Raw genomic sequence first — 27,864 nt, forward strand, 5'->3', positions numbered from 1 at the left:
CATTTTTGCTCACTGTACTATTAATTTTTTTCAGGAGAATGATCAGGATTATTTTAGTAGTGAGTTTACTTTTTACTTTCCCCCCTTCTCCCTGATCAGAGTTACACTGTAAATTCTTTCCCTACTTTGTATCAAGGGAGTAGTTAATTTCTGTCTTTAGCTGGAATAAATCAAGAAAATTACAAGCCTAGTATGTGACTTTTGGGAAGGAATAGATTGAGTGCAAAACATGAAATATTCAAACTTGTAATGATTTGTGTAGCAGGACTTAGGATCACTTGCCACAGGATAGGCAGCTTTGGCAGCTTACAGTAGCACTGCTAACAGACTGTCTGTCTGTAAAGCTGCTATTAAAGATGAATTTTTGTTGTGACAGACCATTAAAATCTCCATGCTGAGCCTGTCTTTGAAGCGTCATTCAGAATAGCAAAGTTTTTGTTAGGAGCATTCAATAGCCTTAACAGAGGATTGTCACAATTGGTGTGTCCCTTGGGTTCTGTAGATGCAGTTTCATGAAGGAGTGGATACAGCTGGCAGCTGCTGTCTAAATATACTGCTTCTCTATATCCCAGTTTAAGCTGCTTTTTTTCTCCTTCACCAAAATGCTGAGATTATTTTTACAGCATGGAAGACCATCTCCTTGTCCAAACTGCAGGAGCCGAGGCACCTGTATAACAGTCCTGCACTCTGCTTTTGAAGTTGTTCTAAATGTCATGTTAGGTGTTTTTTGGTGAAAGCAGTATGCTTCAGAGGTGCTATAATTTTTTTGCCCTCTCTCTATATAATTTCAGATGTGCTGTCTTAATTTTTATTTTTTTTTTTGCAAATGTGTTACTGAAGAGTGGGCAGCATTGCTGGATGATGCTCTGTAGATACTGTTACAGAGTAGCGAGAAATTTGTGCTTATAACATAGATCCTATTATTCTTCACTGTTGAGTATCATGTTGTGAAGATGTATATGAAAGACAACACATACTGTTGGGAGGAGAGCTTATGATACCTGTGTGTGGTATTTTGCAGGCAGGTAAGTAATCTTAACCCATGTTCCAGACTGACCAAAAGCAAGCGTAAGAGTTTGGGCTTGGCAGGGGCACAGAGTTCATGAAGGCTTGAGTCTTTCCTGAGCGTGGGCAGAGCTTGCTCTCACCTCTGAGCTTGCTTTACTTAGAAGCCTTGGCAGAATGAGCTCATGTCTGCCTACAAAATAACCTACAGACATACTTGGAAAACGCAGGTGGGCAGTCTAGCTCAAAATGAATAAGGAAGGTGTGTGAGATGGGGAAGACGACAAAGAGTTAAGTCTGTAACCCACCTCCCCATATCCTTTACTGTGAAATATAACTGAAGAACCAAAATGTGTTGATTTTTGTTGGGAAAGGCTGCAGAGATGTACGGCAAAGCATATCTAGGAGTGTCTTAGAATTGTATATGATGAATTTAAGGAACGTATTTCTCAAAGCTAGTTTATATTGAGGAAGGCAAATGTGCTTTAAGGCGGTTACACTCAGCATAGCTAAAAGAGGTTGTAGTAGGGACCATGGGACTCTGCAGCATTGTGGCTCTGTATCTCAGAGTTATTAAAAAGATCTTGAATTCCCCTTTTGAAAAACAGGCTCTGCTGCATTGTACAAAATGCCAAGGAAAAGGTTTCACGTTTAATTTAAAGACATTTTATAGAAACTACAGCATTATTGCTTTTCAAGAATTAGACTTGTTCAGTCCCTTATAACACTTGGGTTACAGCGTGTTGATGTTTGATTTATGGCTCCCTTGGGTATGTTATGGATACTCTGCTTTTTCTTTGGTTTTGTTAATGTTAGCACTCAAGAGTGTACATTAATGATTAAAACTGCATAGTCAGCAAAAAGATGCAACTTCAGTATTTAATTGTATGATTTTTATGTAGAAACTATTGCTAACATTTAGTTGCAAGATAGAGCTCCCAAGGCTTTAAATTATGAAGGCTTCTTTCAGCAGCTTGTTAAGAGCTGGTATACATAACTGAACATCTGGTTGTTATCAGTACATTTTCACTTCATTAAAAACTACAAATACATATGGAGGAAAAATGAAATACTGTGATCTTGTTACATCACTGTTAAGTAGCACCCTGTGGTGCCAGTAGAATTTAGTTGATATTTCTATTACATTCCATTATTTTTTGTAGTTACAATTGTTTTAGGTTGCAATCTTAGTTACTTCCAAATTTAAACGTTAACAGTGTTTTGACTCATTTAAGGATGCTCACTACATTTCCTGGGAGCTTAAAAGTCAAATGTAGGAGGAAGAAGGGTGATATAATTGATTATAAAGCTTTATGGAATCATTGCAATGTAGGAATGATGCCATGTACAGGTGATGAGAAATGTTTAGGCTTTTTTTCGTTGCTAATTGTGAGCAGTGAAGAGGTTAAGAACCATTTACTCTCCTATTTCAAGAGGGTCGTATTTTTAATTTTTTTGTTACTTTAAAAACAATAAGTCAGAATAGTGCTTTTTTTAAAAAAGGACTATTTAAGGAACTTTTATCAAGATTGTAGTGGCTCCAGTATTTGAAGAGCTATTTGACTTCAGCTTTTTTGGCAACTTTTTCTAATCATCAAAGGGAAACTTCCATCTGTTGAAACTTAGGTTGAAGCTAGCAAAAATATCCAAACTGAAAGAGATTTGTATTGCTTCATTTTGAAGATCCTCAAGGTTTAAGACTGTTGTGCTCTGTGTAGGAGGTATCTGATGAGTATAAAGGGAGTTTTACTTGCTGCTGCACCTTGCGGTGGTGCAGCAAATAAAAAATATGTATTTATTTGGAAGATTTTCTTCATCACTTTTATATCCTTTTCTCTTTTCTGATGGCAGTTGTGTGGCCTCTTAAGTGTCTAAAGGTCCTAAGTAGAAGAATTTTTATCTATCTGTCACATTCTTCTTTCTGTTCCAATTCTATTCTAATTTAGTTTTTATTTTAGACTTAGATTAGTGTTTCTCTGACCTGCATTTTAACTAGGTGTGCTTTAACTTACATTCAACTTGTAACAAACTTCCTAATCACAGAGCATAGTTATCAGACGTATGTACTCTTTATCATACATCGTGCTGTATATTCAAGCTCCTACTAGTCTGCATTCTCTGTTATGGTTTTCAGCCATGTCTTCACAAAAGATTGTGAAGATTGCATCTTGAAAAACACCTGCTTGCTAGTATTTGGGTTTGGTCGTTGGTCTGGGCACCAAAGACACCTAGGCACTAAAGTCAAGCGTCTCTCTCTTTGGTGCCTTAAAAGTTTGCAGACTGTTTCAAAGCAGTGACAGCGACCAGGCTGACAGGCATAAGCCTTTTTTCTCCGTTGCCTAGACAAGCATGTGAGACATAAAGAGATTATTGCTGCCACTACATCAAGATGGCTCTGCCTTCAAACTAGCACATTTGAGAAGTGGTGTTGTAGAGAGACTATGGAGCAAGTCTGCCGTTCACGCAGGCTGCACGGCTGGAACACAGGATGTGATTTGTCTGGTCTGGCTCTGTCCAGATCTCTGCAATGGTCTATGGTAGCTTTTTTGCGCACATGGGTCGTCTCTGTGGCTGCCTTTTCCCTGAGGTATGAAAGCTACACAAGCCCAGTCATTCGAGCTGTCCATTTTTATGGGTATTTGGATTGCTCTTGTGTTCTGTTCTTTGAAGGGTAAGGTCTTTCACTTAGATTTAGTGGGTATTGCTAACAAGACTTGTTGATATGAAAGGTAAGTACAGAAGAATATAGATTCTCTGTGCAACGTTTAAGTCCTGGACTTTTTCTAATATTTTTAATCTCTAGAGGGAAGAACTGAATGCCAGTGAGGTGGATAGGTACACAGCCATGTAGTCTGAGATGGTTTAGGAATAGGTCTGGGAATAAAGGGTCTTGAAACCAACTGTCATTTTAATCCTTTAGATACTCTCTTTAGAGTATTTCCATCTTTTTTTATTTTCTCACTCTCATTCTGTCTCCCAGTCAAGAGTATCCAGTGTGGGGGAGATGCAGTAGGAAATGTCAGAGATGCTCTCTGTTTCCAGTTGGTGTTTCTTGAGTGCCCCTCTGGGACATCTCCCCAGTGCTTGGAGTCAGCTGTAATGAGCATAGTGCATTATTGGCTGCCATGGTGCGTGTGTGGCATCAGCGGGTGTAAAATTAGGAGTGATTCCAAGAGGAAAGATTATGTTCACTTTGAGTTGTTGTACTTGTATCCTGAGACTGATAACCAGATATTCTACTTGCTTTTCAGCTTTCAAAACTGATCCTATTCTCTGTGGTGACTCCTCTTTCACCTTTCTGGTGGGCCCTCAGGAAGCAGGGAAATGAAACCTGGTTCCTGTACGATTTGAGAGTTTTTGTATGAATCAGCCCTTTTGGCAACTCTCCTAAATTAGAAAATGAGTTACCTTTTAACCTTTTAATACTCAGAGTAGACAGCTCTGGCTGGGTGAAAGTTCAGGAAAATATTTAAACTGGGAGGGGGTTTGGTCTAGTGGTGTGACTTGAAATTCAGAGGTTTGTTTCTGACTGTTCAGGCTGTTTGCTCTGTAGGTGTGAAATAATTTATGAGCTCTCAGCCTCTGTTTGCTAAGGTATTAGAAATAGCTGCATTTCATTGAGTAATTAAAATGTTTACAACAGCATGTGCCTTCAGAGTGGTAATTGGAGTTCCTAGCTGAGATTTTCTTAATATATTGCCTCTGTGCTTCATCTTGGTTCCTCTTTCACAGACCTCCCTCTCGGAGGCAGGGAACAAAGCTGAATGATGTGGTGAGCACAGAAAACAGTTGTGAGCAGAGCTTGGCATTGGAGAGAAGCCAGCAGCAGCAGGATGGTGAAACGTAGGTAGACTGTTGAAGTTCTCAGTAGATGACACTGCTAGAAGGTCATCCACATGGTTTTGAGTTGAAAAAGCAGATGCCAGGACACTGGGGAGCTGAGGTTTTGACAGGACCATAGTTCTTGTTCTGTGGGGGGCGATTGCATCATTTGGAAACAGTAATTACACTAATACCTCTCCCCTTAACAACTTAAATGCATAAGCTGCTGGTAGCATCAGATTCCGGCGAACTGCTTCTATTGCTTTTACTTGAGTCTGCAGGAGTAGACAAGCATATTTTGGTTTTCGTATTTTCCCCACGGGCTATGAATGACAGATGGCCTTGCTATTATGATCTTCACGTTTTGGTCTGCTTCAGACTCCAGAGTTTTCTTTGTAGCTCAGAAGAAATCTACTTTGAAACCTAGTGATGTGTCATGGTGTGGCATCTGTTTGCTGTGTGGTACCATTTAGTGTGAGCACTTGTCTGTGGGTGCAAGTAATGGCAAGTGTTCAAGCTATTGCAGTTGGAAGAGCTATTGCTCGGGCATGTTGCCTTAACTGGCTGCTTGTGCGTGCTCTTTTCCTGTTTCCACCACAAAGAAGATCTTTCATTTTTGTTAAAGATTACTGTTTTGACCATAGACCTCTTTTTCAGACATTTGGAACTTTTTAAGTGCAGTATCAGCATTGTGATATATTTGAAATAAGTGTCTGTAAAAGGGCAAGGTAAAATCTTGGTCCAGTTCAAGCCAACAAAACCTTGTGAGGGTGTGATACGCAGATAGATGGTCTGATGCCATTCTCAAGCCCCAAATGCCTGAAGGTTGATAGCTCTGATGGAATTTACAAGTTTGCCACCACAATTAATAAATGAAATAAATCAATAAAAATGTATGTTCTTGATGGAAGACCAGAAGAGAAGTGATATCCTTTCCAGTTTGTATCCTGGTAGAATTAGTTACCAATTTTTTCTAAAGCAGTACTTCTTTTAAGTTTAAATACAGTGCTGCTTTAAGCAGTACTCCCAGGGCCATAGGTGTCTCAAATTGGAGTCCAGGATCTCTGCTATCTATCTGACAAAAGGGATTAAGATGGAAAGTGTCGCTGACTTAGTAGAATTTTTGTCATTTGATTTTAATGAGTTGTCACCTAAAGATTACTATAATACAAATTGTACATGGTTGTTTAAAAGCATTCATTGAAATGATCTGGTATCATTGCGTTTGGAAGGAATCCATTGACCTATCAACTGTTTCTCATTGAAATGTAGATACTAAAAAGTGTGTTAAAGATATGCACACATTTATGTTATGCTAGCATCTAGGAGTCTTGCATTTTGCAGCTCAAGTTGTCATTCTCTAAAGAATTCATAATTTACAATAACAACGGATACATATGATATGTCTTTGCTTTAGAGACTAAATGTGTATATATAAGGTTTGTTGCCAGAAATCAGTTTTAACTTGGGTGTCACAAGAACCTGGACCTATTCCATCTGGTTAAAGAAACAGGCGCTTGCTTTGTGTCACGGTGTAAGAAATGTGATACCAAGGAGGACAGCTACTTGTAATAAGGAAAGAACCCAAATGCAGGAGAGAAACGATTGCCGTGATTTCTAGAGTTCAGTCTATGCCAGATTGTTCCCTCATCAAAAAAGTATGTCTTAAGAGGGACAAAAGAATAATATATGTTAGCTTGTCTACCCGATATGAGAATATCTTCCAGTGTGAAGGAGAGAGAGAAAAAGGAAAAAAAATTAAGTGAGAATAACTATTGAAATCTCCAAAAGAGAAAATCCAGAATGAGGTGGGGGGGGAAACCCCAAACCTGTGTATGCTTTGGTACATTGGTCTATGAAGTCCATATTCCTGGGAACATGAGCTTTATCTGCGTTCTGTGGATTTTGTTTGCTTTAGAAGACACTTTGGAAGGAAAAAAACCAAAACCCACAGAAGCTCAAGTCATCATGCAGTTCTTCTGGTTTTCTGAAATAAATAGCTAAATAATTTTGACATGTAATTGATACATGAGTTCATTATTTCTAGTTTCCTCCTTATCTGCAAGCAAACAGTTTTCAGAGGAAGCTGGAGATCAGCATAAATTCCATGTAAAGTCGTTCTATATGACCGATAGCTTTGAATTAAAAAAAAAAAATAAATCAAAAACAACCCCCCCCTATTCTATAGTCTCTCAATATAAATAAACAGTATTTTCTTTGAAGTTAAAAGAGGTTCCTGGTAGTTCTTGTGACCCTTTAGAAATGCTTGAGTTTCAGAAAACTGTACATTTGACCCTTGGTGGAGAAAATAATTTTGCTCTGAAGCTTTATCCTTGTGCTGATAAATTAAGGGTGACTGTAGCTGAGGGGTTACCCCAGCTATCAGGACTCTGGTTGTGTTTATGTCAGAGCAGATTTAATTTGAACAGAATTCTACAGGTTGAGTGGAATGTTTCTGCAGTTAAATGTGCCCTAACTGGGTTTTGAATCGAAAGAAAATGAGAATAACTGACTAACTGGAACTGTATGAATTCAGCTTTCTTTCTATTTTTTTTCTTTCAGAGTTATATAAGGGTATTGAAAGCAGATTTTTTTTTTCCCAAAAAATGTACTTAATACATTACAGTAGCCTCTTTGTTTATTTCTTCACACTGAATCTTAGAAAAATAGAAAATAATTTTGTAATGTCTCCTCAAATTTGCTATTCCACTTGTATGGTTTGTCAGAAAAATAAGTGAATGAATGATTGAAATGGAGAAAAAGTATAGTAGACTCTAAAATTTGTTTCCCCTCAGCAAAGTGACCCAATGGATGTTGTAGTGTGTCACGAAGTTAGCCTTTTCATTCATCAACTCAGGGCTGGAGATGTTATTCTTGTATTGACCCTTGGTAATAATAAGCTTCTGATTTTTTTTTCTATAGCTGAAAAGCATTTTTTCCAAGCTGTTGTTTTTATTTTGATAGAAAAACTTTTCTTAATTTTTTTTGGTGGTGGCTCAACCTCTAATAATCCATATATATTGGACTTCCTTGCTTTGCTTGGGATGAACATGGGTAGTGGATTGCAAAGCATCACTGTTCTGGAGAGGGAGTGGGAGCTGTTCCTAGCTCAGCCTTGTTTCTGGCTGAGATGAATTTGCAGTGGAACCAGATCAGTGTAACCTCTGGCCTGATCTAATTATCAGCATTTACACTGGCTAACTTCCTCAGTAGTGGGCAAAAAGTCAGGTAACTCACAAAAACTAAAAGTAATTACAATGTACTACATGATTTTAAGGAAGAATGTTATTCAAGCAGTATGTTTCTTCCTGACATATATAACTTAAAATGTTACAAATTCAAATACTTAAATTATGCAAGAGAAAACAAAACCAGAGAGTTTGCATAACCTTCACTTTCAAAACATTTTTATATCAGAGGTAGTGCCGTTCTGTAGACTGTGATCCAGGAAATTGAGATTCCAGTTTGCTCTTGACTTTGAGCAAATCTCTAGCATGCTCTTTGCTCAGAAACTCTGGCCTAGAGCTACTGCAGAAGCGCTTAACTTAAGCTGTCTATACACCGTGATGCATGAAACTCTTCTTCTCATGCTTTACAGTAATGCACGTTATTTACAGTATTTCTAGCAGCACACTTGAGAATATTAAAGTATTTGAGTGTGCTAAAAATCAGACTGATTTCTTCTAAATGAAATCCTGTTCATTTTGGTAAGGACCACACCAGTTCTGATCCTGAGACTAATGAAGAATTTTACTCCGGCCAGTCTTTTCTGTGGTTAATTTGTCTTGTTTCAAGAGAGATTGCACTGTAGTTTTCAAGTCATTGTTATTTGAAAGAGCACTTAGTTTTATGCTTATGCTTGTTTTAACTCTTAAGAATAACATTTTTGGAAGGTGACATTGTAACAAAGAAAAACTTAGCATCACTGCTTAAACACGCATTGATGCTGATTTTTTTTCCATTTTTTTAAATTTTAGATAGAGATACTATAAAATCTTTGAATTTGAGAAGTATAAATAGATTTTGAATTTCCAGTAGGTCCCAGGTCAAAAAACCCCTTGATAATTGATGCTGGACAGCTTTTGTAACTTAATGATATTCGGTTGTGAAGCATACAGTGGAAATTAAATAGTAACAGTGGGGGAAACCTTAAAAGTACTTAATGACAATCTTTCTAATGGATTACAGCATGGTACTGTTACACCAAATGAACTATCTCCTTACTTTTGCAGGAGGTAGAAATGGTCTTTGGTTGAAAGCAAGAACAATACTGGTTCATGTCCAAGTTATTTCATTGTGTTTTAAAAGGTTTTATGTAGTCTGCAATCTATGACTGATTAAGGAGGCAAATGCCATTTTTCTTCCCCTTTTAAAAATAAGATATGTCACAAAGACATTATAGGCTGAGGTGGGAACAGAAAGCACAAGATATCCCAAATAGTGGAGCTCTCATCCATTTTGCTGCACAGCCTTTCCTAATTAACCTTAAGTTAATGAGCTTTGCTAAACTGTCTGGTATCAGCATTTAACCAGTACAGCACATTCTTTGGGACTGGCTGTAATATCTTCAGACTTCACCGTTACCTCAAAAATACCATTTAAAACTGAACAATTGTATGTAGTATCTTGATATTCTGAGCATTTCTTACACAAACTAGCATTTGTGCATTATATTCCTTTCTTAGGGATCCACTTTTCCTGGCAGATGGACCTGTGTTTGGCTAGCTGGACTTTTCCCTGACTTTAGCATGATGTTTTTGTGACAATTTTATTTAACAGGACAAAGGACATGCTTTTGAGATATATTTATTATTTTTAGAGTGAAGCGTAGTCTGGAAATTGCAGCTGGAATGTTCTGGGCAATACCTCAATGTTTTTACATTGTCTTCTGGTGTATTGGGGGAGGGGGGAAAGCTTATATCTAAGAAAAACAACCCATTGTTGTTATGAAGAGATGTTGCTTTTTGAGTGGGTTTTTTTTGAATTTGTTGTTTACGTGTTCCCAATTGAAACTTGCTGTGCTAAACGGTGTATAACCTCAGGTGAAGCTACCGAGTGTTCTCAGAAGTCATTTTGTAAACAAACCCAGTAGATTAATCTTCATAAATTTTCCCTTTTTTTCCTGCAGAGATATTACATACAGCATTTCCTTGGAAGCTGTGACAACTCTCATCGTCTTCCTCTCGTGCCAATTATTCCACAAAGAAATTCTACGAGAGAGCATCATTCACAAATACCTGATGCATGGTCGATGGTATGTTGTGTTCTGGGGTGGTATCTAATGGCAAAGCAAATGCTTCTGATCGCTTGTTGAGACTGTTTGTACTTGAAAACAAAAGACAGCGAAATACATTTTGGTGGAGAACTTGTTCTGCTCAAAAGAAAACAGAACACGAAAGCAAACATTTGTAAAGGCTGCTGGAAGGTTTCAGGTTTAAATTTCACAGCCCAGACTTCAGTAAAACTATTTTGGAAGCCATTTTTGTTTTTGGTAATTTCATTAACTTAAAACAGCTTTTACTTTTCAGGATGGCTTTTTTGTTTCAGCTGTGGGTCTTTTCCTGTAACACTGCAGTCTAGAGAACCCATGTACCTCAGAAGTGCCAATGAGCCTTCTTGCAATACAAATAAATAGCAGCCCCTCAAAAGATTGCAAATACGTGCTACGCTGAGTTTTAAGCAGCAATAGTGGAAATACTTAGCAGGTGGTAAACTCGGTCCTGTGAGTAATACTACTTGTTCTGGCGCGTGGGTTGTTTTGTTTAAATGCTTTGTCATGGTGGCTTATATGCATTTTCGTCAGGCTACCATTCATCCTCTTTCAACTTTAAATTCCATGTGGGCAGATTTTTGGTAAATGTGTCTATTGTCTGGTTTTCTGAAATTTCTGCTAGATGTAAGAGAGAGGTATTGCTCTGGGGTGACACGTGGGGAAAGGAGGGAGGCTCAGCTTGCCTGCGGGCAGAGGGAGCACGGGGCAAACTTCAGCAATATGTGGGCAGAGCAACTGGAGGCAGAAGAGGTATTTGTGGGGTTTGGTGGTACTTAAATCTCAGCACTGAGGGAATTGAGGGTTTGGGGCAAAATGGGGAATGCTTGGGAGAAGAGGTAGTATGTGTAGGTCTAAGTTGGGAGTAGCAGGTACCTGGTCTCTGGAGACAGGGGTGGGAATTCGGTGACTGGGAATCTAGGGCAATGCGAAGAGCTGGAGGGGGACTGGTTAGAGGGGACTGGAGTTCATCATAACACAGCCTCTGTCTGTTCACCTCTAAATCATATGGGAATGGGAAACAACTGTTTGCCTCTGTGGAAATCCTTCTCTGTTTTGGAAATATTGTAACCTTTTGTTTAAAACCAACAAATTTTACGTGCATTTGTCAAACTCACTGATGTGAGGTCAGATGTTTCGTTGGTCTTTGCAAATTGGCCCCAGCCCCACACACAGACAAAAATATTGGGGGTGTGGAGAAATATTGTTGTTACCTGTTCTATGTAACCAAAGCATGGAGGGAAAACTAAACAAATACAATGTTTCTTTCTCTTGTGTAAATATTTTTCCCGTTGTGTCTTGAGGTAAAAGAATATGAGTCCGCAAATTACGTGAGTGGTTTAAAAGTGATATTGAAAAAAGAAAACAAAAAATAGTTTCCATGATCCTGTTGTTGAAGGTGCTTTTGCAGAGCCCTGCTGAAGTCCGTGCATCTTTGCATAGGCAAGACCTTGGCATTCTTTTCCTTTTCAGTCTGCTTAGCACTGGGAGAGTTACTGTCCATGTTTAATGCCAAACACCAGCCTTTGCACACTGCCTGGGCTTTGTTGTGCCAATTTTTTGCAAGCTGTGAGTCAACTAAAGCTGTTTTCTTTTTCTTTTCAGTCTCCCATATACCAGCAGACTTGTGAAAACTTTACTATATAATTTCATTAGACAAGAAAGAAGCCCTCCTCCAGGGACCCATGTCTTTCAGCAGCAAACAGATGGAGGAGGACTGCTTTACGGAATTGCATCTGGGGTGGCAAGTGAGTCTTATTTTCTATAAACTATATTTCAAACCTTATGAAGTTTTGCCTTGTATGTGACCTCTCTTACAAACACACCTGTAGCCCATTTCTTTTTCAACAAGTGATACTGGTGTGCATGCTCAGTATAGAAAAGCTGTCTGCAGGCCTGCTTGGATTGTAATCATATACGGCCCATCTTGAGACGTGTTAGAATCTGAAGCAATTACATCTGCAGGCACTGCAGGGATACCTGCAGGACAGCACATCGTAAAAGTAGCACTTAGGCCCTATTTTTCTTTCATTAAGATATTAAAAAAAACTCCAAACAAATGAACAAGTAGTGCCCCATTTGATAAATCATGTGCTTCAAGTTACTTAAAATGTTGTAAGAAATACTTTTATGTGCATATTTTGTTCTTTATAATCACACAGTCAATACGGTGACTTGCTCTGCGGCTCTGTTTGAGCAGAAGTTTGGACTAGGTGGTCTCAGGAGGTCCCTTCCAGTCTCAAGGATTCTGTGATGTAAGGGAGTGACCTAGATAGGAATTTTTGCAACATATTGTAGTGTATGCCTTTCCCAGTAGGTTGACTAATGTTTTTTCCTGAATAGTATGACTAGATTCTGACCTTTTGTGGGTGGACTGTTTGCTATAGAGAGATATTGCCTGAAGAATATGAAAGACTTGATGCCATTTTTTGTTAAGAAAAAGGGTTCTCGTGTTTCTTAATACTATATATTGTGTTTGGGTTGGTGGTTGCTCTCTTCCCCACACCAGATGTGTTTTATTGGTGTGTGTATTACATATAAAAATTCTTCCTAAGGGTTTTTCTTTTCCATATAATAAGAATAAAATATAATATATTGCTAACAGTAAAGGTATATGTTATTTTCTTTTTCCACGATAAACTAAATAACACTTTGCATGTCAGTTGCTGTTAAAACTGATACTATTTATTTTACTTTTTTGTGAGATCCATTCACTGGATGCATCCCTAGGGGATATTAAAGTTCAGGCCGCAAGTGTTCTGCCAGAAAATATTTTACAGTCTGTGACAGTGCACGTGGATCTCCTCATGGAGGCAGTAAAAGAGCATGTCTCTGTAACTTGGTGCAGCATAGCCTAAACACATTGCTGCCTCTGCATAAGATGAGGTTACACACAGCTCAGTGTGCTGCTGGAACATGCATCTCCTTTCTGGTTTCCAGTTTACATGCTCAAGGCTAGACCACTGCCATGTTTAGGCTGTGCCCGTAATGTAAATGCATCAAAAAACAGTCGCTTGGTTTGCAGTTTATTTAAACAGAGAAGAGATTAAGTTGTTCCCTACAGTATTTTTGTTTAAGAGTCCCAACAGGTACATTCTTTTCCTTGTTTTCAATTGCTAGAGAAAATTGTCCTTAAAATGTTTTTCCGAAGCAGTTTTTCAGTATGTGGTTTGTACTTCCGCTTGTGATTGGAGAGCAGTTCTCACTGTGTATATTGATACCTCTGCTTACCTGATGGTATTATTCTTCCTGGTTCTGATCTCTCTAGTCACGCTTGAGCATCTTTCTGCCTTAGTGCTACCACAGGCAAAATGGCTTCGTAAAGCTTGATTTGTGAGGTCCATCCACATTGCCACCACTCCTGCCTTCCTCTGTAGCTCCTCTGATATCATATCCCCCTGTGACTTTTTACTACTTGTATATCGAGTTTGCGTTTCTTAATGCAAACTCTTAATGTTTCAGCCTACGTCTGTTCTTGTCTCTTCCTACACTTCCACCCCCTTCACTCCTCTTGAACCGTTCTCTTAACAACTCCCTTGGCATACTCCTACACTTATTTTCTTGCTTCTTTCATGAGTACCTGAAGTGCCATCTCTTCTCCCAGTGAATTAAATATCTTCATTTAAAGCTTTAAGTAAAAGAGCCTTTATAAAGAGCTTTCTAATGACCTGCCCTGGGAAAGGGGAAAAAATAAGTACCACATCCTGTTAGAAAATTGAAATTTTTTTTCTGCTTGTGCCCAAACATTTGGTTAATGGTTTTTTGTCTGATTATTTGCCTGTATATGGTGTTGGAGTATAGATGAAACTCAGACACAATAGGATTGGTAGACTAAATGGCAGATTTGCCCATCCATAATATCTCCGAATTAATCCTTTGCAATCCTTTGTTTTACATGGGATCAGGTACATGGGTAGAGTGCAATACAGATTAGAAGACAGCAACATAAATTGATAGTCTGTTATGAAACAGAAGCAAGTTTTGAGCAATGAACAGATGTGGAAACTTAGACATGATTTCTGTATTGTGTTATTTTTGTGTATTTTGTAATCATTACAGGGTAAGAATTGAGAATAGAAGAATTGAAAATTCACTTTTATGTTGCTCAGTGTCTTTTAAATACCACATAATGCTTAAAATAAGTTTACTGAAATAGTTTAAATATTATCTATTTAGGAGGAAAGGAGATAGGAGCCTGTTTTTAAAAATCATTTATTTTTCAGACAAAATTTCAAGGCCTAAGGTAATTATAGTATTTGTTAATTTGAAATTATTTAACTTGATACCATAGTCATCTACGTTACTGTGTATTACATTATGCATATTTTGTAGTCACTTGCACAGCACCAGTAGATCAACAAACTCTTATAAGCACTGTATTTTAAATCCACCCTCCCCCCTTTCCTTCCTTGCGATTCAGCAGGAGTGATAGTTATATACGATATGAGCAGAAGTTTACCCTTTCCCACAGTTAACCTTCTCCTGCTTCTTATCCCTCGTAGTCTGTGGTTTTTGTTTGTGTTGGTCCCCCCCCCCCCCCCCGCCATGAGCCTCCTTAACTCTGAAACCATACAGTGAACATCCTCACACCAATTACTTCTCCTTGGTTTGGCCTCCGACTTCATGCAAGTTATCTGTGTGCAAGTACCTTTCTCCATCCTGTATGTAAAACACCTTCATTAGTATTGTATTGCCAATTATCTTATTCTCCAGTAGTTAAACAATTGGGGGTTTGGAATGAGGGGAGAAATAATGATATTTTAGTTCTGTAACTTGATAAAGGACATTCTTCTATACTGAGTCAACTTTGCTTTGTCTTTGCAGTCTTTTTGTAGGTGTGCAAAATAATTGTGAAGTGCTGCTAGATCTGGTGCTATGTTGTTGATGTGTTGTGAAGGCATAAATGACATCAATATGCATGGCAGTAGAGATTAGACCTCATATATTAGAAATTAGAAATCCATTTTTCTTGGTTCACAAGGTACACTGAACCAACTTACTTTCAAAAAACATTTTTTTCTTGGTTTTAAATCATCTCCTCTTTTTTTGGAGTATTATTAGTATTTGTCAGTTCATGGTCCACAGTTAACCAAGTTGAGAGAACTTTTTGTGGGCAAGCAAAATTTTTTAATTAGTCATTTTATTTCTTGCAAAATAAAATTCATGTTACAGTAGGGAACTGCCAAACAGATGATACACTAAGACAGGAAAATGTTAGTGCTACTCAAGACTATTGAAAAATAAATCAATTTAAATGGTTTCATTTGAAATAGTGGATCCTGTTGATACTTTGCTATTAAAAAAATAAACCAAACACACTTTAATGCATCTTGCAGTACTTGGGGGTTACTGTAACGGTAAGTTCTAATTGACTTAGTTTGTGCTATTTAGATGATTACAGATGTAATGGGTACAATGTTGTACCTGTAAGAAACTAATGAAAAGGCAGTAGCTGGATTCATCTTCATTAATCACCTAAGCAGTCATGATAACTCATCTGACCCACAAATTTACTGTTGTAGCATTAATGTAAATTGCAGAATTCAGTGTATAGTGGTCAATAACGACTGGTTTTCTCATGTCTGTACTCTTTGGTTGGAACTAGGCAAACATTCCTGACCATTAATGACTTTCTATCATGTAAGTATATACTTCACTCTGCATTATGTCGTTCAGCATTAGTGTACTTGAAGGCATTGGATGACCTCTGTTGTACATCTGTGACTTATATATATGCTATAGCTTATTGCTACTTTTTTTTTGGTCCTACATTCTGGTTAAAAGGAGCACTTGCATGGTTATCTTTAACTTTACAAGAAAACTATTTATTCATATTTAGCATTTTATGTTAATATCTTTTTCCTCTTCAATTTTATGTAGTCTGATTTGTAATCCCTTGATTAAAACATGTCAAAGTAGAGAGACACAAAAAGCTACTAATGATGTGTCTGTTATTTCTTACGATTCCATCAGGTTTTTTTTCTACTAACAAATATTTTGGGCTGGTTGTTTCTATCTTCCAGAGACTTTTCATGATGTGTCACAGATCTGATGTATGATCTGCTACATAACTACAACCTCGTCTATCTCCCTGGTGCTTAGTCAATGTTTAATTGCCTGTTCATGCTTACCGTAATGAAAATGTAGACCTGAGGCTTCTTTCCCAGTTCTGTCTGTTCATCTTCCTTCTTGCTTACAGTCCGTAACAGCGTCATCCTCTTGTCACTGTAATCGGGGCGTTTTGGCCTGCCTGAATGTGAAGATTTAGATAGTGTCCAGATCTCTAACCTTTCTCTTAGTTTCTCTAAAGATGTGTCTGAACTGGAGCAAAATGTGTGGCTGCAGTTCAAGCACACGTTCTTTGAGACTAAGTAGTTGAGTATTAATAGTAGTGTAGCTGTGGCAGGCTCAGTCTGCAAAAGCCGCCCAGCAAGCTGGGTTCTAGAGCAGCTTCATCCTGACCAAAGTATGTGTTTTGGTGCTATGAGGACCATAGGAGCTGGTTTGAAGTTTGCTTGAGCTACTGTCAGAGCGGTGCCTAAATGTCCCCTTTGAGAGTCTTGGTTGCTTTTTTTCATGAGATAAAACTCATCTTCTGTCTTAATCACAGTAGCACAGAAAAACATTGCCTCTGGCATAAATCTCTGCAGGCCAGAGATGTATTCACTATCAAGCTCTTGCACACTTCCTTTGACATACACTGTGTTGTGGTTTTTGTTTTTCTTGAAATCTAATTTATCTTTGTGGTTTTGAATGACGCAAGAGTATAGAAGAGTTTTATGGCAGTAGCACTTCTGCTAGCATGCCTTGCCCCAGGTCCGCCAAACTCTTGGGGCTTTCAGTCACAAGGATCTGAAACCAGAAGAGTTGTAGTATAATTAGTTAAGAAATTCTTGATCAATCTTATAAATTTCACCTATGTATTTTTGATAGTAAAGCACCAGTGATTTAGAACTAGCTGGACAGGTAGCCTAGATTTTTGCTTTGGGATCCCCACTCTTCGTAGATGCTGAAGGCAACGATAGCAAAGCATCCTTTCCCAGAAGAGCAACTTATATTGTAAGATCCGGGGCTTGATAGTTCTTGGAAATCTTCCATTGACTCTGGTGAGACTTACACATTTGCAGGGAGCGAACGGCAGAGTTTTTTTCTTTCCTTTGGAGAGGTAGATGCTCCTGGGGAGCCTTGGCTGCCACCACTCCGACCTTACGGCAGTGACAAAACATTTCATACTGAACATTCTTAAAGCTTATGTGTGTTTAAGTCTTCTCGAAAGCCTCTTTTCTGTGATATCTACCTGACACTGTCTAGGCTCATGGTGTGCTGGGAGCTCAGCTATTGTGCTGACTAATACTGCCTCTTCTCCAGCCCCTCTCTGTGCTAATCCATCTCGTCTCTCGCCCTACGTGTAGATTGTAAGCTGTTTAGGGTAGGGACCGTTGCTGAGTATGTACAATACATAGCATAGCGAGGCTGTGGTTCGTGACTAGAGCCTCTGATTTCTGTGGTCATACAAATCATAATTGTAACCATATGTTCTAGCTTGTTTACTGCGAGTGCTGCAGCAAGTTTCACGAGGTGTGTTGGTGATTTATCTCCCTGACATTTATCCTGATATTCCAAAACCTGAGCAGCTTCAAATAACCCATTATAAAACAAAAAGAAAACCTATTGGCTCAAAAATGATTTTTCTTCTTTAATTCTTCAGGGGAAATCGGTTGTTAAAGGAAACCGAGAATCAAGCTGATGTATTGTAACAACAAAAACTTTAAAACTTGATATCTTGCAAGCATGAGGGCTAGGAAAAACGAATTCTGTATTGGTGAAAAGGAGGCATTTCACGCTTTCCAAACTCTTAGCTCTAGAGAGTTCCAGAAATTGAAATTGAGATAAAGACAATATTTATAATTACAAGACTTCAGTAATCAGTTATTTTAAAAAGAAAAAGTGTTATACTTGAGTTTTTCTTAAAGTCCTATAAATTTCACTTGGGCAATGGTAAGAAATCTGTACTTTTTCACCTTACAATCCAGTGTCAACAAAAGTGTTCATCTCCTACATAGCATTTACTTTAGCAATAAGTGTGAAAACGCTTTAAGAACATTGTAAACACCATTATTTCCACTTTGTTTTTGAACATATTGCACATGATGAAGAGGGTTGACCATGCCATCTAAGAAACGGACCAAAATCTGGGAATTAAAGTCTTCAGGTTCAGCGTCTTCTTCCTGTAGGCCACAGTGCTTCTTATGAAGTATTAACAGATCTTAAACTTTTTGATGGTCATCCTTCTAGATGTTAGATACAGAGTATGTAGGGTTAATATATGACTGAAAGGATTGGGGTTTTTTGCACTAATATGGGATATTAAAGTAATACCTGTGACTTACAACTCCGTAAGGCAGTTAGTCTTCATAATTTTGAAAATATCTGCAGTGTGCCACTCAAGATGTGTTCTTCTGCTGCACGTTTTCTGATTAAAGTGGCTTAGTAGTTCAGGAAAAGGGATGGCCTGTTTAGTTTCAGATGCACTGATACTGTATTACAAATGGTTTTACTCTTGATGTCTGATTACTGGCAGGTCTGTTGGAGGGTTTGGAAAGTGAATGGAGAAAATGAGCTGCATTTCAGGTCAGGGTGAGGAACACTGATAAAACACAAATTCTTTTTTTTCTTATTGCTGGTTTTCAGGTCTGCTAATGGATTAAACTCATCCAAAGCTGTATTTGTTATTAAATTACATGTTAACCGGTTTCCCTTCATTCTCCTGCCAGATGTCTGTACCATCTTTTGGGGTGGGAGTGTCTGGACATCAGATCATTCAGGTTAACCATTGCCTAAGTTCAGCATAGCAGGGGAGTTGCTTTGCCTCCTGGCTGGTGCATGCACTTCTACTTCAGCACCTTTTCATTGTTGAATTTTGTTTTTCAGTTATTGGTCATGTCTGTAAAGACTGAAGAAATGCAAAGGCTGTCCTGTGGACTGCCTGCCTGAAATACTGATTAGCTAGCCCCACTTTTCTGTGGTGTTGGTTCTTTGGGTTTTTTTTGTTGTGTGTTTTTTTTTTTTCTTTTCTCTCCAGTAGCCTACTGGAGTACCAGTTCTGTAAAGTTGCCACATTCTTTTGCATTTTTTTCTTTATGATTTTATTTTATTTATTTTATTATTTACGCATTATAGGTGACGTGGGGAAGCTGAAAGTGTGTCTGTGTGCTTTCTGTTTAGTTCCCTTTCACCTTTAGCTTTCTGCTCCTTCCCCCAGTAAGTGATGATGGATTTTTTATTTTAACCCCTTCCTCAAATAACTCCTAAAGTCTGGTAGGCTTTTTTAACATGTACAAGGTGAAAGAGGAGAAGTTTATTCATATGATATCTATTATGTTCGGCATAGAATTACTGATAGGAGCAGCACAAGTCAGTTGTGGAAGTATTGTGTCATGATCAAATTAGATCAAGTTCTCAAACAGTTTTGCCTTACCAATAATTTTGTCAGGGGAGAGGAGAAATTACTTCAAAGCTTAAAATAAATTAAAACAGCCTTTGCCTTGGAAAGGGAGTGGAATTTAAAAATAAAAAAACTAAAGAGTACATTTTCACAGTTAGGGACGTAATCATACATGGCTGGGAGATGAGGGAGGCAATGTCTGTCACTTGCGTGGACAAGAGGAGCAGTGAGTTTGCTTACATGTTAATTGCATTAAATCCTTAAATTAAATCCTTAAATTAACACAGCAGAACTTCCTAAGTATACATCTTGCAGATACAGTGGAGCTTATGGTTTTCCAATTAGCAGTAGACGTTTTAATTTACATAACAGATCAGATCTAGTATATGAATTTGGTATGAATGTAGTCTTAATCTGTGATGTCAGTCTCAACTGCAACATTTAAATATAAAGAATAGTTGACATAAGGAGCTTGCAGATGAACTCTTATTTAATACGGTACTTTTGAGACAAGAGTGTTCCTTGCAGAAGGTGGTAGCTGTCTTGCTAGTGCTTAGAACCTGTCCAGAAGGAGATGGATAATTACCTACATTGTTAACTAAGTCATTAATGCAAGTAGATGTCATTCTGGTGGTTGAATATATGTGGTGAAAAGGAATACTGTGCTTTTAGGATATGATGGCTGTGGTAGGTTTTGCAGGGGCTCTAAGGGAAATGAAGCAAAACATAAGTGTATTACAAAAGCAAAACTTTTACTGGTGCCAAAACTCAAAATCAGATGAACACTTGAATCTGATTAATCTGTAATGAAAACATTTGTGTGCATTAGGACATCTGTACTTCAAAATCGCAGTCTTGCAGAATCATAGAGAAACTTTCAGCCTTGACTCGGATCATAAAACTACAATTTTTATTTTCCTATGCAACATAGTTTTTAATTCCGTTTTATAGTGCATTTTTCTAATTGTAGTCAATATGCAGAAAGTACGTTGAATTTGCATAGTGTGAGACAAAAATATTTTGGAGGATAAGTGGACTTACTGTGAAAATCTTGGCTGTAAAGAATTTTGTAATTTTGAGGTAGTACAATCCTGCTGGAGCCACAGTCCATCTGGATGTGGCTCATAGTATGTTTTCTCTTGAGCCTTGTTGGGTATGTACTCAAGAGCACATATTTACAATATCGCCTGTATGGACTGAAGTGTTTGACTCTGATTTTGAGGGTTCATTTCACAAATAATTTTATTTCAACAGCTATAGTTTCTAATGAACAATTCTTGTTTGAGAGGGAAAATGTTCCTCTTTATGTTTGAGCATAAAAAAGCTTGGAAGTCTTTCCATCTTTCTTTTATTTCTGTGGATTATAGCTGTACTTCCTTGTTTTTGTAGACCCATGGAGGAGCTAAGCTCTGCAAAGAATGATCTAAGATTTAATGAGGCCTTTGACTAAAATCTTTGTCTTAAACCAACAAAGACAAACCCTTAATGCGATTATAACATAGTTATTTTTTACTTAACGTCCTAGAAGAGCCAATGGTAATTAAATGTGTTCTGCCAAACTGTAGTTTCCAACACAAGTATGAGATTTTTACATAACCTGATAAATGGCTGTTTTTCCTTTTGAACAAGCCATCAAAAACATTTTCCGTCTTTCTGCGAAAGACTTCCCAGCCAAATTAGAGCAAAGCCAAATAGATCATGTGCTTAGCAGTGTATTAGTAGAAACTATTTTAACAGTTGCAGATTTAAATTTTATTTCCTTGTCCTGGAGCCAGTTACTATTGTTGAGTAATTTGGAACTTTTCTTTTCTGATTGAAGTTTAAGTTATCGGTATGTGGTAGTTGTAGTATAGAGAGGTGAACATTCATTTTCATGACAGTTGGGTTTGTTTGTCAATTTTTCTTTCAAGCGAGTGGCATTTTCCAGAGTGACTCACTTTGGGGAAAGAAAAATACTATTAACAAGAAAAGAATGTGGCAACTAGGAATAGACATCCTGGTGAAAAGAATGGGTTTCCACTATTGAAAAATAAATTTCTGTATTACATGGAAATTCAATTATTATCCTTATAGGAAAGTGTGAATTTTTGCTTGCTTCTCAGTAATTAGATTTTTATTTGGATTTCAAATTTGCACCAAGTCCAGAGCCGTGCTGCTGCCAAGCTATGTCAGTCTGGTTGATGGCTGTAACTGTCACCGGTGGGGGGACATGGCTCAGACCAAAGTGACGTCCTGCTTTTGTGCATGCTGGGCTGCTGACTGGGCAGGCACAGCCACATTAGGACAGGCTTAATGACAAAGCTTCAGCCTGATGGTTCTGCCCCTCGCTTACTGTGGGTGGAGGGCTGGAGCAAGTGGGACGAAATGGCATTTTGCTGGTGTCTGCTGTGCTAAGGATGCTTTGCCAATGGCAGTGTAATATGGTGGCGTTCCCAAAGGTGTCCACGAGAGAAGGTCTTTGAGTCTTACAAAAACAGCTGTAAAATTGTTGTGGTGGCATCATAGTCATTATCTATGAAGGGGAGGTTTGTAAAGAGAGGCAATATTTTCCATTAGACCAGTTACTGCAGTCAGATAACACAGGGATGTATGCAAAGTGTAACACCATACGTGTGCTACGCAAACCGTCTTCAGATGGCACAGCTTCCAAGAATTCAGCCTTAGGAGAGGGCTTAAAGACTTTGATGTTGGCACCCAAAGGAAGATTTCTCTAACCATTTTACTGGGAACAGATCCTGAAATACAAATTCTGTTACCAGCACCATAGCTGGAATACAGCTTTATTAATTTCATCTTTCATCAACAAGTATTTGAGCTTAATGAAACTAAGCATTATAAACTTATAGCTGTATCTCTTTCACCATGGAACATAAGAGAAGGATGAGGTAGATGAGAGGCTGGAGAGGAAGGCACAGAAGCAAATCCCTTATTGTACGAGTTTGTTTCTCTCCTATAAGATGAAGGATTGGGGATGGCGTGGAGCTGGGAAGGCAGAGTAGATGTAGGGAGGAAGATGACACTCTGATATCTCTAACTCAGCTATGATTTGGCTGGCTGACATGAAAGCTCTTGCCTATATGTAAATTAGTGTTGTGGACATAAAAACATTCCTGATGTGAATGTATATACAGAGAAGTTAATGGTAAACAAACTTCCTTTGTTGGGGGATCATTAGGGGCTTGCTCTTGCGAAATGGAGAGCATGTTGGTCTGACAAGCTCTTGCACATTATTTAGCATGTTAAGCAAATGCTTTCATGTTTGGCTTTTCTAGATCGGTCTCTGGATAGCATTTCTTCCGTTGTGCCAAGCATCGCCCTCTTTCCCACTCCTTATGGAGCATTTTGTGAGGTTTGAAGTAGACTGTTATCGGGGGAACTGCTGCAATTCAATGGACAGATTTTCCTTGGCTGAGATCCAAACCTTGTCTTCCTGTTGTGGATATTAATAATGACAGAGTTGAGACCTTGTCACTCTTCTACTGAATAGTGTAAGTAATAAATTTGAAACTAGGTTTCATAAGAGAATTGTGGTCAGGAACAGGACAAGGTTTTCTGTCTAAATGAAAAACTTCAGGAGGAGTCTAACTCTGGAATAATTCCTTATAATTGTTAAAAGACTAAATTTCTTAGCATCCCTACTAATATTTTGGATTTTTGCTCAGCATTATGAGAATCTGTGGCTGATAAATACACAGACCTGTAGTCTGTCTGACTGAACTGAAAATGTTTACTTTCCCGTTGGTCTTAATTTACACAAACCCCTCTCGTTAAGTGAGATAATTTTATGCTGCAGCTAACATTCAAAATAAGTTTAAGCCCATTTATTTCTGCCATGCACATACATGACTTCTGTATTAAACAGTTGTTGTAGGACTTCAAGTTTTAACATGTGTCTGGGGCAATGTACAAGTCTTTTGGGTGCTTGAGGGTGAAAGACGTATATCAGCAGGCTTTCTCAGGTCAACTTCAGCTGGCACTTAATAATAAGGCTTCAATAAGGTATTGAAGGTTGGCTTCTCGGATTTATTTCGCGCTTCACATCTTGTGAAGAGTACATCTAAAATGTGCAGACATTCATCAGGAGCCCCATTCCTAGAACACATGGTGATTATAAGAGGATGCACAGGACTGTAAAGAGGACGTTCTGCATCAGATCTTCTTTCTTTCCACCACGACACCTGTAATCACTGTCTTGTGTCATTTCTGTCTATAGCAAACAGAGTCTACACAAGTGAGATGTCCTGGTGGACACTCACAGCTAGTGCTGTGTCTGAGAGGTTTTAGGAAGGGGTAGCAGGCACATCTTACACAGGGGTTTGCTTTTCATTTTCTTTGGGATTTTTGTTTTCTTTTCCTCCTTTGTCTTCTTTTAGAGAATTGGGGAGTGGGAAACTGAACTTTTGTGTTTCCTTTTAAGTGAAAAAGGAGAAGTTCCTCTCTTAAAATCCTGTTATAACTCCTCCTGCAAAACGCAGGCATGCGTGCCCACCCTTCCTTTTGTTGCAGAGGCTGGGGGGCTGCCAGGCCCCTCCGCTGCTCCATCTGACATAACCAAATTTGCTGTCCTCTGACCCTCAGAGTGTATTGTCAGTACGTAAGCCTTAGTTGTACATTAGGAGAAATTTAACCATTAGAAACCCTGAGATGTCTGCCATATAGCTAGGTTTGAACCCTTGGGAAAAGGTGGATTTATAAATTCTGTTGAGCCTTTAGAACAAACTAGTTTTCAGCAGATCTGAATTAGGGCTTTAAAGGAACTAGGACTTTGCAAGCAAGAAATAGCTCTTTCGCAACTGGTTCTTACTGTACCAGTCATGTAATAGCTGCCTGAATACATTGCTTTGTGAAGTGAAATTCAGAAAAAGTGGGTAGAAGGATTAGCCAGTAGAATATATGAGAAGTGAATCATTTGCCGAGAACCATCTTAGCTATTTTTTCCTCTGTATTCTCAAGGAAAATCCTGTATTATAGTTATCAGGCTTACAAACTTTTATTTTGGACTGGCAAAGGAACATATCATTTCTTTAAACAGAAATTTAACTAGAGGCTGCATGCCTGAAGGCTTGTCTTTTTTCCAACTGCATAAGCTGGTCTTACAGTACTCTCAGAATACTTTGCTTTTGAAGTTTTTGTGTAAACATAGCAGAAGCGATGCAGTTCTTTCTTGAAAGAGAACAGACCCTGAGGATTGCCATTAAGCGTAGATGACAATGGCAAATTATAGAATGTGTGATATAAAAGCCTTCCTATTGCTCTATGTGGCAAAGGACACGTATTTATGGCTTCAAAGCTGGGTATGGTTCTGATTCTGGGGTGCAGTTATGCACAGAGACATTGTGTGTTCTTGCAGCATCCCAATAGCTTCAGTGGAAATCTTTTGAGATGAGAGCCTAAGCTTTCAACTCTTTAGCTTTAGCAAAGGTACTGAATGGTCGTAGGGAAGAAGGGACACTTCTTGATGATGCTCTGCAGCTTATGGTGATGGAGGAAATATAGGAGCATTTCATTTTTCCTAGTGTACCACGTGGAGTGTGGTGGGTTTTTAAACAATTATGTTCAAAGCAGTCAGAAAACCATATTTGGAACAAACGTAAAGTCACAATATTGAAGCATTTGAAGAAGGAAGGTGGTGTAGCCAGTTAGAAACCAGGTATGTCATGTAGTGGTACAATATATACAGAGCACCTTGATGTCTGGTGGGAACATTGTGATAAAATGTCTGTAGCCACTTTTGGTCCTGAGGCTGTACCTGACATCTTTCAGATGAAAGAGCTTAAAGCTTCAGGTGCAATTTCAGAATGTCTTGATATCTAGATATTTTAATAATACTATGAAGAGTTTGTATTTCTGTAGTCAACTGCAAACTCTTAGGTCTTTTGTGTTAAGTGCTGTTTCTTAGAGAAGTGTGGCAAATGGAACAAAATAAGTCTAAAGAAAACGGTTTTACTAAACAGAGGACATAATTATTTTATTTTCCAAGTACAACGTATGGAACTCCATTGGATTTCTGTAGTGCAAGGTCAAGCAATATATTATGACATGCATGACAAATTACCTCTACTGGAAACTGTTCTTTTAGAATGTCAGAGGTTCTAAAATGTAGTAACTGCTATAGTATAGTATATAACTATATATATAGTAACAAAAACATGGCTGGAAAATAAAATAGTAATAGGCAATTTTTGAAATGCAATGAGTTTAACAACAAATTGCTTAAAGGGTACTTGCTAGGATGTGTTAGTAAACTGCTCATGATCTTGTGGGGGGTGGCAATCGGGCACAGCAGCTGGAATGCCTGTGACAGTTCTGATCAACAGAATTTGACATTGCTCTTCTGAGACCTAGTGACTACCCCAAAAATGATTCGTACAACCGTATGTATCTAACCAGAAACAACACCTGTACTAGGTAATGGAATAAAAATTCCTTTGGGTTGGAAACTGTCTCCTTGGAGAAAAAGTAGTTGTAAATCTAAAAGTACACTGCTAAAAACACATGTATTCTCTTTATCCAGAGGATTTTCTAGGAAGCTATATGTCCTGGTATGGAATATATACTAAATTCTGGCAGGTGGGATTGACTGCAAACATGCTTTTCAAACAGCTGATCAGAGGAAGTGAAGCAGCTGCTTGCAACTCTATCACCTGCAATCTCCTGAAGGAAAAAGTAAAAATAAAAATTCCTCTTCCTAATAATCCGATGAAGACAACCAGCTAGTCAGCGTGTGCTTACAAAGTCAGGTAATTTGAAATATCAAATGTTTTGAAGAATGATTTTGGAATTCTTGAAATTAATACTTGGTTGAGGCTGTGTAGGCCAGTTAGACCAAGGTATTCTTCTGGCAATGGGAATGAAAGCAAAACCACTCCTTATCCTGCTAAAGTGAGTGGTGCTTTTCCATTTCACCATGTGGAGAGCCAAGACAGAGAGACTGCCTTTCATCCAAATATGCATGTGGCTGACTTCAGAGCTTCTCAGGGCGCTAGTCCAGACTTATCATAAAGTCATTAAGGAATCTTAATTCAGCTGAAATTACGGATATTAGAAATAAGTTCTGTCCTCAAAAGCTGAAAACCTTCTGGGAACAGAAACAGAATGGTTGCTGTTCATGGTGAGGCACTCTGAGTGTTAGTATGTGCACATGAAGGACTTAGTTCAAACGTGTGTCTCCAAACAGTAAAATAAGTAATCTGTAAATTTCCTCAGTTATCCAGTTGTTTAGTCTCAACAAAACACATGAACAGCAACAAATCTGGAGTAGTTTTTTTTTTTTAATTAAACACCCCCCCCCCCCCAACCAACCAACCAGATTCATTATGGGAATAATGGCAAGTCTGGGCACTACTCCAAGCAGACACATTCCCATACTTGAATAAAGAGGGGACTCCATTGCTACAAAGTCTGACCTTACTTGAGATTATCCATGAGTTTTCCTGTTGCCAAACATTTGGTACAAGGAATCAGATGACTGTAATCAGAAAACTATTGAGATGACTTTTGTTCAACTACTTTAAAGTGACCAAGGAGGCAAAGTGTTCTTCCATTGACATTTTCAGCAGAACCGCTGGTCTTCCAAGGTATCTCTCAAACAGCATCTGGAGCATCTGCTCCCAAAATGAAATCTAAGATCTGCATACTGCAACTCTTAGAGGTAGGCTTGCTATTTAAAATAACCACAGTAATAGTTTGGTGATCATTGAATGGAGTTTGCCAACATGCTTAAACATAATGCCACTTTGTTGCAGAGAAATCTTTACTTATTTCAGGCATTTTTTTTTTTTCCTCCTTGACTTCCTCTTCTGTTTTTCAGTGTTGGGATATTGTGGGCTGTCATTTCTATTAAAAGTTAAATTAGGGATTTGTTGCACAATGTAGTCTTCAAGGTGGTGTTTGCTTCTAGATCAGAGCAGTCTGGGAGGTGGACAGAAGCTATAGAGCCTCTGATTTTTGTAACAGTTGTTCTTGGGCAGGAATTACATGTAATCTAGGTTAGAGAACTGCTTATTATGTAAAGGTTTTATGCAACTGAAAGTGCAGCATTTTACATTTCTGCAATTAAGAAAGTTGTCCTGAAATAGTCTTAGCATAGATGGAAAACGTGCTCATTAGCCATCCTTGCCCGATGTTCTGTTTAATTTTTCTGTAAACTTTTAACTTGTAATGGCTGCTGTCACTATGTTTTTTTTTGTTATAATTGCTGTATTGGTTAGAATTGCTCGTTAGTGAAGATTTATATACATTTTCCCCTTTTTAACATCTATTTACTTGCCTTATCCTGAGTTCTAAAACACTCTGAAGCTTTGCAAAAGTTGTTGTACTGTTT

At 38.3% G+C, this 27,864-nt stretch overlaps 1 protein-coding gene across 4 annotated transcripts in view; it reads left to right on the forward strand.

The window, feature by feature from the left end:
• DYM (dymeclin) overlaps positions 1–27,864 on the forward strand; it is a 217,966-nt gene that overhangs the window by 35,596 nt on the left and 154,506 nt on the right. For all 4 annotated transcript variants that reach the window (XM_075019603.1, XM_075019600.1, XM_075019601.1 and 1 more), the window contains exons 7-8: positions 9,956–10,081; positions 11,702–11,844. In XM_075019603.1, coding sequence (XP_074875704.1) covers positions 9,956–10,081; positions 11,702–11,844 — 269 coding nt within the window. The remainder of the gene's footprint in view (positions 1–9,955; positions 10,082–11,701; positions 11,845–27,864) is intronic.

The sequence above is a fragment of the Buteo buteo genome, chromosome Z, assembly GCF_964188355.1.
Source record: "Buteo buteo chromosome Z, bButBut1.hap1.1, whole genome shotgun sequence".
NCBI classification, from domain to species: Eukaryota; Metazoa; Chordata; class Aves; order Accipitriformes; family Accipitridae; genus Buteo; species Buteo buteo.